Consider the following 13,571-nt stretch of genomic DNA (forward strand, 5'->3'; position numbering starts at 1 on the left):
TAAATGCTTATCGATGATCCACCCTGCCCATCCGAAAAGGTTAGGGTGCAGTTTAAATGTTACTGAGCGTGTGATTTTGAGAAAGCGCGAGCGTGTCTGTCCGGAAATAGATCATCCGCGAAACGGAATAGACTTCACTCCTCCATACGTGTACTGTGTGGGCCCGTGGGGGCTATCAAATTTGCTGACAAGCAAATTTCAAATTTCTAGTTCCTTGACATGACTACAATGAGATTGTAGGCAGAAGCCATTTTGTTTGGGATAAATTAAACCTCATGTTGCTGGACCCTCTGCTACAAAATTAAGTTTCTCTCTTCCCTTAATTGCAGGATAGATCATACAAGCACCAATTATACACAAATTAGCACACGAGCATGCATTATGTCAGACTTTGGGCGTTGCCTGGCGTTAGAATTAGGAAATAGATTTAGTTGAACCAAAAGCAATGTTTTATAAGTTTCCTACGGACAGAAGCAAGAAAGTTTATTAAAGTTCTTCCTTTTTTATTGTTTTGATAAACATCACAGCCATGTTTGAACTGTTTTCCCGGGGCAACAAATCCTAAGGCGAAGGAACCTTGCTAACATCGACGCACTCGATGCCGTTACCGATGTTCCAGCACTTCATGCACGGGCCACATTCCTCACGCGGTTGCTTGCCTTGGCAGCTGAAACTTCTTCGCCTGGAAGTGCAAAGGATAGAATATATCAAAGTTTGATCCATAAAAATGTGTCAGATCAACAAATGAGGAATGAGAAACACTGCTGAACAGGACATTCCATATTCAGTGCATAGTAGCAAGAAGTGGTAGCTACAACTCCAAGTGGGACAACACCAACAGACCGGAAAGAGAACAACAAGTTGCCATCTTCCATCTTAGAACTGGACACTGCAGCCTTAAATATATCTACGAAAACTGTGCCTGTGTGAATCTGCAAACTGAGAATGCGGTTTCTCTGCACAGACGCTGGAACACATCCTGGAAGAATATCCTCTGACTATCAACCGAGGGGAGGCCTTGCTGGTGTCCCCATCTCTCCAAGAAAAGCTATGGGGAACCGAGGCATATTTGCGTAACACTGCATGATGCCACGTTCTTGAGGACCAACGGTGTAAATGTTTGACCAGTCGAAAGCAAAGAAGAAGGAGAATAAAAGCGTCGTAGAAATCAGGGTGTTATTGAAAAGACTGCAGCCAATTTTGCATGAGTCCCGTAATGCACCTCCTTTACCAGTAAATCTCTTAATGGGCAGAGACATGTATTCATCCACGACCGGAAGTCACATAGAGCTTATCAAAATGTCAAGTTGTGGTAAATACATGGCTGGGATGGACCAAAGCGGAATTAATTCTCAATCTGTGGTTGATTCTTAATCTACAGAGTCAGGCCATCACAGAAATATGCTTTTTGATAATATATTCAAGAAAATGTGGTCTCACTGGTCAGTTTAGAACTTGTATTTTGACAGGGCCATATCAATGCGCCAGTGACGTTTTGATGGATATGGTGTACGGAAATCTATTTTTCTCAGGAAATCGGTATTGGAATGTTTTTAAACTTTATTATGCTATTGGCAAAGGGTTCTTCTTGACACATATAAAATTTTGTGCAGATTGATTGGTCCAAGGTGTACTTTTTTACCAAAACTTATGCACAACAATGTACACGTAATGTACACAGGTTTTAATAGAGGGCTCTGGCCTAATGGACTATTTTTGGTGAAAGTTATATTTTTTTCGATTCATGGTCTACTTTCGGCGGGGTCGGCATGTATGCGACCAAGACTTCTAGGGCCCTTTGACTTACATTTATTTTAGTGCTGTTGATATACATCATTGATTACTTGTAAACTATTGATTGATTGATTGATAGATTCAGAGGTTAACTTACCGGTCCTTGGTATAGTACTCGTCTTTTCTCACCGAGTCAGTTCCAAGCTCCCGCATGCCCCTGTCCATCCTCAGCATGTCTATATCTCTGCCCATCCTCAGCATGCAAAGAGCTCTCTGGTGTCGCTCGTGGCTGAGATCTGCCATTGTCGAGAGAAACATACACAACACGAAGCAAAGTATCAACAGCTTCATTTCTAACTGGACAGCTTGAGTAACAGAGTTATCGAGCAACAGCCTGAAGTAAGCGTTACTTCCTAGGAAGTCATGGCACTGAGGTGTTTGCGATGTGCTATATATGTCGCCAATCGCATGGGAAGCAAACGCGTGCCATTCCATGATTCAAATATTTGTCTATATTGATCAAATTTTGAAGCGTTTTTCTTTTTGATAAAAGTGATGGTGTGGATCCAAACAACGAACGAGAAGCAAGAAAATGCTTTCAGCTTGCGAGTAACTTTAAAGGTAGCGATGCGATGCGGTAGTCTAATAGGCAGGGAAGTTGATCGACCGCACCATAACCACTGATAAAAGTACAGTGGAAAGGTCACATTCGATCAGTTCATCCCAATGCCAACAACTTACCACAACCTGAAGACCGACAAGTTTGAGCCAATCCGTATAAAGAGACCTTGGCCTGTTCAATGCAAAAATTTACTGGTGGCGTTCATGACTCAAGTTAATCAACTAGTCTTAGATCGGTGAGTCTAGAGTGGCAGTGAGGTGTTTTCGATGTCACCAATCGCATGAGAATCAAACACGTGCCATTCTCTGATTTCAAATATTTGTCTATTTTGATGAAACATCTCATTTCCGTAAGCATTTTGACGACATGTATGTTGAAATGAGCGACGATTAACTAGCTGTCAGTGCTTATTTTCTTTATTTTATCGCCACGACTTTCAGTTATACATTTTGATTTAAAGTTGCTGAAGAAGAAGTTCTACTGGGTGGCGCCTCCTCCTATGAATTAATAAAGACAAGTCCTTATTTGTTCTTGATGATATTAACATACACGGTTGCGTTATCATAGCACTCACACAAGTGCCGAAGTGAAGGGAACACAACTAGGCCTTCCTGCCGACTAACAAGCCAGATCGCGTCGAGCAACCTACGGTAAAAAGAAGGAAACATCTTGGTGGCTGACATCTCTACATAAATCCTCATTTTACATTCAGATAGTTTTTTTATTGTAACAACATTTATTATGAAAATATAACAACAGTGTTAGTTCTAACAGAGACATATCACATTGCCTTCGTTTATACAATACATGTATTTACCAGGACTACAGTAGGATATCAAATACATTTGGATCGGTGATTAAAGGGAGAGTAGTGGTGTAGAGTATTAAAGTGACGGCCTTGTTCCGTAGCAGACAAATCATGGACGTAGCTAGCGGGGAGGGGGCAAATGCTCCTGCCCAGAAGTCACAAAAACCGGGTTTTGACCATGATTTTGGCAGAAAAACTTCAAAAAGTATCATGCTAGTTACCTGTTTGAGAGAAAAGCGTTGGTATGACCAGACGAGTGAAAACGCCCAAGGAAGTAAATCGTATACCACGCACAGCGGATCAAACATCTCCTTAGACAAACGTTGAGCAAAGGAGTCCTGAATATATCTAGTTCGTGTTGACAGAATTCTAACCAACAAATTTGTCCAAACTAGCGACATCCTGTTATGAACGTTTCTAACTCTCTAACGTAAGAAATTACAACACGAAATCACAGACTACATCGTAGATTACGGTATCAAGAATAATGATTTTACATCATGCTGAGTTTTGGCAGCATCGAAGAACCTCTTTCCTCAAAGTTTCATTGATATCTTCAAGACATTTTTTCGTTATTTTCTTCGAACACGCAATGATTTACAACAGCTAGAAAGTTCGACATCCATGATATATTTATATACACACTAGTAAGCTTGGGTAGTGTTGTTTTTGACCAGTCAGCTTTCAAATATTCAAGAGTAATCGACTGAGTAAATTCCATGATTTTCTTTGATTCACCATGGTAATAACTATCATTATCATAATCACAACCTGAACACAGTCATTCATTGTCTTCTCACGCAGGCTCACATTCACCAGGCATTGAACCTTTGCTACTAGTCTTACCTTTGTTCCATCCATTAAATACGTACGCATCAAAAACCTTTTACACACCCACGCAAAAATAGCTGCAGTGCATGGCTATAATGTACAAGTGGTGTACGTACGTATATTTGCCGTGACTTTCAGATCCCCTCCGGAGCGGATTTGCTTTGCGAAAGGCCCCGCTGATCGACGTTTATCACGAATGGTCCCTAGTGCAGATACCCAGTGTTACCTAAACCGCCCCGACTGTCCGCCACATATTGTCCACCAAACCGCACGTGGTGGTCCCTATTAGCGTCGCCATTACATGGTTCCACAGGCGAGATGTTGTCCACTGGTGGGACGTAGTCCAGTTGGATCTCACCGTTGGGCGAGTAACGCCGCATAGCGATCAGCTCGGGAGTATGTTTGTGTTCAGCGGTTTCACCCGGGATACTCCCCTCGCTGTTGGCTGTCTGGAGAGCGGTCAGGCTCATGGAGCCCCGATTGAAGCTGAAGCTAGAATTCATCTTTGTACTCATGGTCATGGACTGCGATTCCGAGTTCACCCGTAGATGACTCTGGCTACGTCGTCGACACGGCAAAGAGCGAAGGACGATTTGGAAATTGAAGAAGAGATATATGAACGGATTGCTGCAGCTGTTAAGGGCGGAGAGAAGCACGATCGCTTTGGCTGTTATTGCTGAAAATAAAATGAGGTACATTTTAGTAGTGGTGTCTGAAAAGCTAAGGTTAAGGCACTTTGTCAATAAAAGGATACGGTGGTTTTCAGGTTGAGTTGGGGCTTAATACGATTTTCTGCAAATTCAAAGCTGAATAGTTAGCGTCTCCTCCTTTTTCAATAACTTTAAACTATGCTTGGAACCGACATTCCAGACGCATTAACTTACTACGTAAGAAATAAGTATGATGTGTAGTGTATCAGTTTCAGACCAGTTCCTCACATAATCAAATTTGCCTGAATAGTCAGGCAAGCGGTCTTCCATATTTCTTGGGGCAACCCCATAAAACAGACCGCAGCATACTGTACTCTATATTCATATCTATGAGGTCAGCCTCATACTTATCATCTTGCTAATAACATTGCCCTTATCCACGAAATGCAGTGGTCTGAGGATGTCTGCTCTAGAGCTGATGACGAATGAACTTCTCAGGCTCAGCCTTCTGTCACTACAATGCATTCATGTGTTGGCGACATGTCGATGCCACAACTATAATTATTATCATTATATGATTATTAATATTCTACAAACTTACACTCATAATAGGCGCCATCAAATGCCCAGAGGATCATGCTAACCCAATATGGCGTCCAGCATAGAATGAACGTAAGAATAACCACAAAGGTCATTATGACAGTCTTGACCTTGGCCTTCGACGTGCCGCGGGTGGAATGGGTTCGTGGAGCGACAATATTGTCATTCCGCGCTCTATTTCGGTTGCGGTTCTTCTTCCTGACCTTGTCAGATCTTTCCGATTTGGCCGCAGCGTTTTTGAAGGACGCGTTCGTCCAGATAGTGACTACGATGGTACCGTAAAGGATAGCCAGAAGTATCGTTGGAATCAGATACATAAAGATCATCATTGATATGACGTAAATTTGATATGGCCGCGGATCATTCTTCCAGACACTCCAGAACATATCGTAACACCGTTCCTTTTTCTCATCGCGGTGGAAAAGCACTAGCTGTGGTGATGACAGGGCAAAGGAGATGATCCAAGTTAGTAAAATCATCAAATAGCTTCGCTTCTTTGTCCAGGAGTAGTTTGAGAGTGGTTTGCAGATCGCGTAGAATCTGTCCACTGCTATAATCACCAGCATATAGCTCGAGGCGTAAACTGGCACGAGTTGGGCGTACGGATAAAGCCGGCACAGAAAATCAGGAAAAAAAAGGAAACCCTTCGGATGAAGGGCTAGCGGGATCACCTGTGTTAAAATGTTAAAAAATGCAACTGCTAAATCAGCTAAACTTAAATGCACAATAAACAAGTTCATTCGGGATAGCTTTTTCCGTCGTAACAGAAGAAATCCTACAACAATTCCATTCCCTACCAAGGCAAGGATAAAAACCGCACTCAGAACTCCGATTTCTATCTGCTTCAGCAGCTGGTAATCCAAATCATCATCCCGAACAGGTTCGGCCGTAGTATTAAATTCGACGGAGAAGTTGTAATCCGAACTTGAGTTTGTGCCATCAGTGGCCCTGTAAGTCGCCAAGGACGAGGGTACATCCGGGACCTGCGTTGCCATGCCGATATATTGTGTGTCGGAATTTATAAAATGGCTGATCTCATCGATTGCGGTTTCATAAAAAGGACATCAAGCTCTGAAAAGAGATAAAAGAGTATTTCATTGAAACACATCATACCTTTAAACAGATCATGGAATCGATCAAAGGGTGCAAAGGTCAGGTTTATATTGCTCACATCTCAATTTATTGTCATGTTCGCACAATGTTCGCAGAACAACCTTATGATGCTAAGAAGTATATGAGCTACCTACTTTTCTATCGGACGGAAAGACATTTTACGAACCTAAGTAGCTTCTTTGTCTATCTTGCTAAGCTTTTTTATTAAAAGGGTCTGAAGTTTTTAATGGGTTTTATTATACGTATAACCGTCTTATCAAAATAACCGTCTAGACAAGTTATATGACCTGGCAACTGAGCCTCTTCCTATATGGATCATCCAGGTAATTTTTATGTTGTCTCCCAGTGTCCAGCAATGTTTTTTTTCTTTCCAAAAATAAGTTGAGTATCGCTTGCTTTATAATGCATTGTAGTACCTTCCATCGTTTGTAATGAACAGTTCAAACAACACGTTCGATTAGCTACTGAAGCATCCTCTTCCGTGTGTCTCTTATCGTGTCATATCCGCAACCTTCGATAGCTGAAAACACCTGCTTTGGCAATCTCAAGTGATTACCGACACAAGTACAAAGCAAAGCTCTCTTTAGAACTATTATTAACTACAGGAGACAGTGAGCAGACGTTCTAGTAGCGGACAATCTCACTGACTGGTAGCGCGACAAGGGAAAGTGAAAACTTTCATTATGGCTAGCAAAGCTTTCATTCGCTGTCATTTACTTCAGAGGTAAAACGAGAGGTTAAGTAGCACACGAAGCCAATTTCCTTGAAATACAACAACGACAATAAAGCATAATTGCTTTTGCTATTATCACCATCATAACTTGCAAGGAAATATTCCTTTATAGAGCTGGCATACTGGTATTACCTACAGGAAACAATGGCCAAATGCTGAAGCAGGCATCCCTCGACAATGATGCACATTAAGTAGCACTGTCATGATGCACATTAAGTAGCACTGTCATCATTTCATGAATCATCAAAAATAAATATATTTCAAGGTAAGACATCTTTGTCATCAGGAAACAATGACCAGCGGTTCTTGTGTAGCTTACAAGGCAAAGCACTCCAGTATCCTTCGGTAATGAAGCTCAATCATCATTAGTCTCACTGACATTTTCTTCTACTCGAGAAACAAAGTGAAAACATCTAACTGATCTTGCATCACAAGCACTGTAACAATGATTATCAATCCTCAAGGCAGTTACGTAGACACCTGATTATCTCAAATTGCATCTTCTTTTGAATTGCCATTGTGCAATGTTATAACTGGACCGATCTTTCCCGCTTTATACGCGTTGTTTATTCAGTTTGATCTTGAGTGGTTTCCCTTTAAGAGAAGGTATTTTGCCCGACCGGCTTTGATACACTAGTGTATACCCATACAGATATAACAGAGAACATCGCACAAGAACGATAAAAGTTCCTTTGACTTCCAGGGACAATAACATTGTTGTGAGCTTGAGCACTTCATAAAGTCAAGTATGTCTTTGAACGCAACGTGTTATCTTCCGATGAGAAAGGGAAATATAGCCAACATACGACTTGACTCTTGGCCCGGTAATATCCGGTGACAAAGCAAAGCAAAGAAGTACATGTACGTGTCCAATCAGTCCCTTTTTATCAAATAATGTCATCGTGATATTAAAGTGTGACAGTGTTCTTTTCGAGATGAAATACCTGTGGTCCTCGGATAGGTTTTCGAAAGACTACAAGGAAACATCACATCTTGGGCCAGAAGGTAAATCCTCTAAAAGAGATGATTTGACCTATCTTTGATGGCCTGAGGCCTTCTCAATTATGTTAATCAATGTTCTTAAGGTTTGCTAGCGGAGAAAACATGAGACAGAAAGAGGGGTATAATTACCAAGGCTTCTTTGCGTCAGACGCTAGCACTGATTGTTGTCGTCAAACTCTTACAGCTATCATAAATGATTGGGATTAACAATGACCAGATTTATTTCTTTGTCAGGAGTTAGGTTATGTTCATTGGCTTTTATCCCTCTTTAAAGGGATAACAATACAAAATGTAACAAGCTTTTTGATTAGCTAGAAGCCTGAGCGAATCCACCAATCATTGGCTTCCTTAGTAAAATATTACTTCTGTCAAAGGAAATCATGCCAGTTATTCGAAAGGTTCTGTGTAATCAAAAAATAGGAATCGCATATTGGGAAAACAAGCTGTCATGGCAGGCGTTTGGGTGCAGCAATCGATCGAATGGACAAGCTCTACTGCTACGGATTTCACCGAGAATATTTTTGTCCTTTTCTCTGATATTTCCTTTCGTGGAACTCCCAAATCCATCGGCCACGTTTTCAGCATGAAAAACAACAAATTGGATCTAACATGACCGTGACCGTCAGCAATCTATTGTTATTCATTATTCTCTGAATTCTATTTCTAGTCTACGTACATAACACCCGGTACAACATCTAAATCACGGACATTTCTCATCTGATAAACAAAGAAAAATGACTGATTATCTGCACGAAACATCAGGGGCCAATACTACGATCCACAGGTCCAATCACTCCGTCTTTAAATATTGACAACAGAGAATTTGATCTCGAATAATCTTCGTATCAGGAATGACACTCCATTTGCTTCGTAAATGTGAAATACCTGATCCACCCTTGTCACTATTGACACCGTCTACTCTGCTGTTATTGAATGATACGTTTTTCAATGCTATATATGGCGCGCATACCAAATACAATGTCCAATTGGATAGGTTCCGTGGCTCCTCGTAGACTTGTTGTCCAACCAGATCATGAGAATATTCATCGATGTCCAAAATATTCATCGATGTAAAACATTTTCACCGTAGCTGTAGAACCTCATTTGTATTGTCGAATAAGACTTCTTCACTCCGCAGACTGTATTAAAACAACATCAACACCAACAATGTACTTGCAGTGCCAATAGAAGTTTAGCGGATATGCGGCATTTCTTGTAAGTCACCAACACCGTCAATTTGCGCTGATGGATTAGCCCTCCAGGGGATATTGAAAATAAATAACTGGTTCGTACAGCAATCAAAACAGTTGAAAACCTAGCCGATGAATTTCAAACGTATTTCATTTGAGTTAAGCGGCCGGTGATGAGAGATTTTTATCACTTCAACTTGCAATGATCATCGCTGCGATGAGCGACAAATAGATAACTTGCCTGCGGCAAAACCGAACATCGCCAGTGTTTAGTGTTCATCGCTGATCTCATCAACGATGACCGATTCTTGAGGCAGGCACTTGCACCGACCACCGCAAGCAAATGTGACCCGCTCTACCAAAACTAGGCGCTTGTCGCATCTGAACTTGACAGGTTGATACGGACTTGTTGTTCATTTCCCTATTGTAGACCTTTTGTTGAATGTGACCAAATCAGTTTGTAATAGATTTCACAAAAGGTCAACAATAGGGAAATGAACAACAGGTCCGTATCAACCTGTCAAGTTCAGAGGCTACAAGCGCCTAGTTTTGGTAGAGCGAGTCACAAATGATTACGTTCATTTGCCATTACCGAGTCAGGCTTATCGATCACCCTGAATGCTGTTTCGTGGTGGTCGACGTTATCCAGGTTTGCCCTGGCGACCCTTTGATAAGACGGTAGAACAATGGGAATTTAGGCCTCGGTGCGAGCGGGCTTTGTTTAAAGACAATAGACCGTGTATTAAGCTAAGGCCTGAATTCTTTTAACTGCGAGGTGAGAACAAAATAACGTCGTGGGAAATTTTAGTTCTCATCAGGTTGCTCTCGTTTGCGGGCCTGTTTCTTTAACAGCAAGTGGCAAGCCAAAAGACTCGTTGACTTTCAGTTTTCCGCATAAGATTGTGCACGACCATTACACTGTCTGAATAATTGGATAATTTAACTGATTTACATCCGAAGACGAACAGTTTTAAATTTCGATTTAATTGCGATTTATGGTCTAATTAGCACGATCAGATATTTCGATCTGTCAACGAAATTAAGATAATCTGATGGATGGATAGCATGACTCAGTGAAATTGACTTGAGCAGCAATTCCCAAATAACATTTCCAAAAATTATTTTTAGAATGTCTGACAGGCATGCTTGTTCTTCAGTAAAGCGAACCGCTGTTGCGAAAGTAGCGTAATTAGAGTTGTTTTCTCGATGCTTTATAGTACTCTAGTCTCTTCTAACTTTTGTAAGGTTGCCATACCCTACACTGATAGACATTGCAGACTTAGCCCAATACGCGGTCCAGTGTCATTTAACAAAGCCTGCTCGCAACTACATGCATGCCTAACCCTTTTTTTTTTTTTTTTTTTTTTTTTTTTTAAATCCCACTTGCACGTTTTCTTTAGTAATGACTTTATTCTATCATGTGTTAATGTTTTATTGTTTTACTATAAATTGTAAAGCGCTTAGAAGTTTTAACAACGTTAAGCGCTATAAAAGTGTTTTTTAATAATAATAATAACCCCTATTGTTCTATACGCTCATATAAAAGGCTTGTCAGGGGAAAGCTTGATAACATCGACTCTCCCGAAACATCTTTTACGGGGATCAGTAGGCCAAAAGAGGCAAGGACAAGTGAACGTATTGAAAACGATTGGGTAGAGTCTAAATACACAAGTGTTCCGTCTGCTTGTCTCCTTCAACGACAACACATAAACCTAAATGATCACCGTCACCGCCACCTAATCTCGATTTATTTGGCAAGCGGGTGGGTGCTTCATGATAGCTAACACGATCGCTACGAATGTGGGGAGCATCGTTGACGGTGAGATTTTCAGCTAAGCCAACGGTCAAGTAAGGACCACTGTGACTTGTGAAAATGGTGACCAGTCAGCCACCTCTCAATCTCAGCGTCATTCCGACTCGATCAGCTTTGAGCACATGTTCGTGATGCTGGTTCTTGCGACAGTTTTATACAAGGTTGTTCCGCAGTAACGACGCTCGTGACATACTCAGCCGATTACCAGGTTGGGACCAATGTAGCGTGCAAAAAGCGCGGAACATACTATTGCCAGGGTCATCTCAATTTGACCGGTTGGTAGAATAGAAGCCTGCGGCTCTTAATCAGATATTAAGGTCAATAAGATTTAAAAAATCTTTATGGAGTACTCTTTGATGATGGCCGATGAAGTACGGCATTGATGACTACTTGTCGAAGACGGATAATTAAATTATGATATAATGTATGCAAGTCTACAAAAATATCATCCATGCCGTATGCCTAAATTAATTTCGCGGCTGCCCGACCGAAAAAAGTCATTTAAGTTTGATATATGATCAGACTGTTAATAATTCATAAGAAATGAATGAATCATCGATCACTAAAATATGATATTATTTGTGACTGATTTACCGCATGTCGAACGCATTTCCTGCAGTTGGCTGATTGAAGATTTGATGCAAGCTTACCACAAAAAAATAAAAAAACATATTGAGTTGAGAGCTGAGCGTCAACTAGGACATTATTAGGTCTATAAACAATATTGGGGGTTGCAATTTAAGTAGGAGGAAACCGGAGACCCTGTAGTGTAGAAACTGGCTTCTCACCAGGCGCTTGGCATTAGCGATATAATAGGAGTTTGAAGTAAGGAGTGTGCGATGTCTAAGCAAGATCTTGCTGGCTCGGTAACGGTGACCCATTGATAAACACAACTTAAAAATGTGTCAAAGAATGACACTTGTGGATTACGACGACAAAGTTTCTACGCAGCCACAAGAAATAAAAAAGGAATAAAAAATGGTCTAGAAATCTTTCCAGCCAAGCCACTGTTTCGTTCCCCGAGGAATATGCGGAAAATCAAGCCATTATCACTAACCCAAACTGACCGCCTCTTGCACGCCTGCTACAGCCCTTTAACATCATTACGCCTTTCTATTGCTCCAGCAGTACTGCAATGACCAAAATCTTTGCGGGCGTTATATTTCCCTGGCCAGGGGGATATTATCCCTTATTGCCACCATGCGCCGCCACATGTATTATCATACAGAGTTATCATAATGATTTTTGCCGGTGTTGCGAGACAGTTTTGGACATGGGTTGTGAACTTCAGGCAGGCCTGCGGTTACACCCAATCTCAGTGCATTCTTTATTGAAGTTCAATGACATTTAATTTAATCCTTTTTGGAGAAGTTACGGTCCTACTGGAAGCCATTTTTGTATGAAAAACCAACAGATCTCATGCCCAAGATGCCCGTTAAATAACCTCCATCCATGAAAAAAAAATTGCGATTTTTTTATTTCGAAAAATGGATATATTTATATGTCCTGAACTGGCCAAAAAAAAATCGCGAAAATTATTTTTTCAGATATGTTCGCGAATCGCAAAAATAAAAACCCGCGAAAAGTTTGCGATAGGCAGTATCTAAATTACAACCTAACTATTATCAGAATCGGACGCAATAGTAACACAAAGTGACCATTAATGCGATGCGATAGAAACTCGATTACGGACCTTGTCTTCTGTACATTACAACTTCCACAACTAATCACTCAACATGTTTTGAAAACCAGCTACATCACCCAATGGGACTCCTAATAGGTTCTCCGACTAACAAAGAATTACTGCGGCTAAGCAAATTACTTGCGGAAGGTGCTGGTAGCAGGCCGTTAGCCTTTTCAGTGATTATATTAGGCACTTCACAGAGAATCACAGAGAATTGTCAAGGATTGCCCCCAAGGACTACCCTTTCTGTTTGGCGAGTAACTACTCGAGCGTCTGCAATGAATGGTCTCACCCTAGGGCTCAGTATTTGCTTGTGAAAGATGGCTCGCAGGGATCGAAAGTGTGCAGGAATGTTTGCAGTTCTTTGAAAGAAGGCGCACAGTTGGGAGACAAAAACACCAGTTATATTACTTTATACCCAGACTCTGAACCTGACTGTGTTGCCAAAATTACCTCGATCCGTTACGCGTGTGATTAATACACAAATTATACATGACGTTTGTCGGCCCTTGCCGGTGCAGGCTTATCAAACCAAACGACAGCTGTTCCGTGGGGGTCGATGTTATCAATATTTGACCCGATGACCCTTTGGTAAGACTGTAGAACAATGGGTATTACGCCTCGGTGCGAGCGGGCTTTGTTCAATACAAAAGACTGTGTATTGGGTTAGCCTTGAATGCTTTTACCATGTTTACATGAGTGGTAAGGGGCAAAATAACGTGACGATTTTCTGTAACCGTTCTGTCAAACGTACACGTACGACATTTAGCGTCCTGTCGCAGTGTAAGGTT

The 13,571-nt window shown here is 41.3% G+C and overlaps 1 protein-coding gene and 1 long non-coding RNA gene across 3 annotated transcripts in view; both read right to left on the bottom strand.

Annotated features, from left to right (window-relative positions):
- Nucleotides 1-446: 446 nt before the first annotated feature.
- LOC135499825 (uncharacterized) lies at nucleotides 447-2,180 on the bottom strand. Its single transcript, XR_010449350.1, has 2 exons — nucleotides 1,892-2,180; nucleotides 447-682 (listed from the first exon to the last, which is right to left on the bottom strand). It is a non-coding gene; the product is annotated as an uncharacterized LOC135499825 (long non-coding RNA).
- A 576-nt stretch (nucleotides 2,181-2,756) lies between these two features.
- Nucleotides 2,757-13,571, bottom strand: part of LOC135499891 (cephalotocin receptor 2-like) — a 71,745-nt gene continuing 60,930 nt past the window's right edge. For both annotated transcript variants that reach the window (XM_064790916.1, XM_064790917.1), the window contains 2 exons: nucleotides 5,247-6,316; nucleotides 2,757-4,671 (listed from right to left, as the gene is read on the bottom strand). In XM_064790916.1, the coding sequence (XP_064646986.1) occupies nucleotides 4,199-4,671; nucleotides 5,247-6,240 (1,467 nt within the window). In that variant the 5' untranslated portion in view covers nucleotides 6,241-6,316 and the 3' untranslated portion in view covers nucleotides 2,757-4,198. The remainder of the gene's footprint in view (nucleotides 4,672-5,246; nucleotides 6,317-13,571) is intronic.

This window comes from Lineus longissimus, chromosome 15 (assembly GCF_910592395.1).
Source record: "Lineus longissimus chromosome 15, tnLinLong1.2, whole genome shotgun sequence".
NCBI lineage: Eukaryota > Metazoa > Nemertea > Pilidiophora > Heteronemertea > Lineidae > Lineus > Lineus longissimus.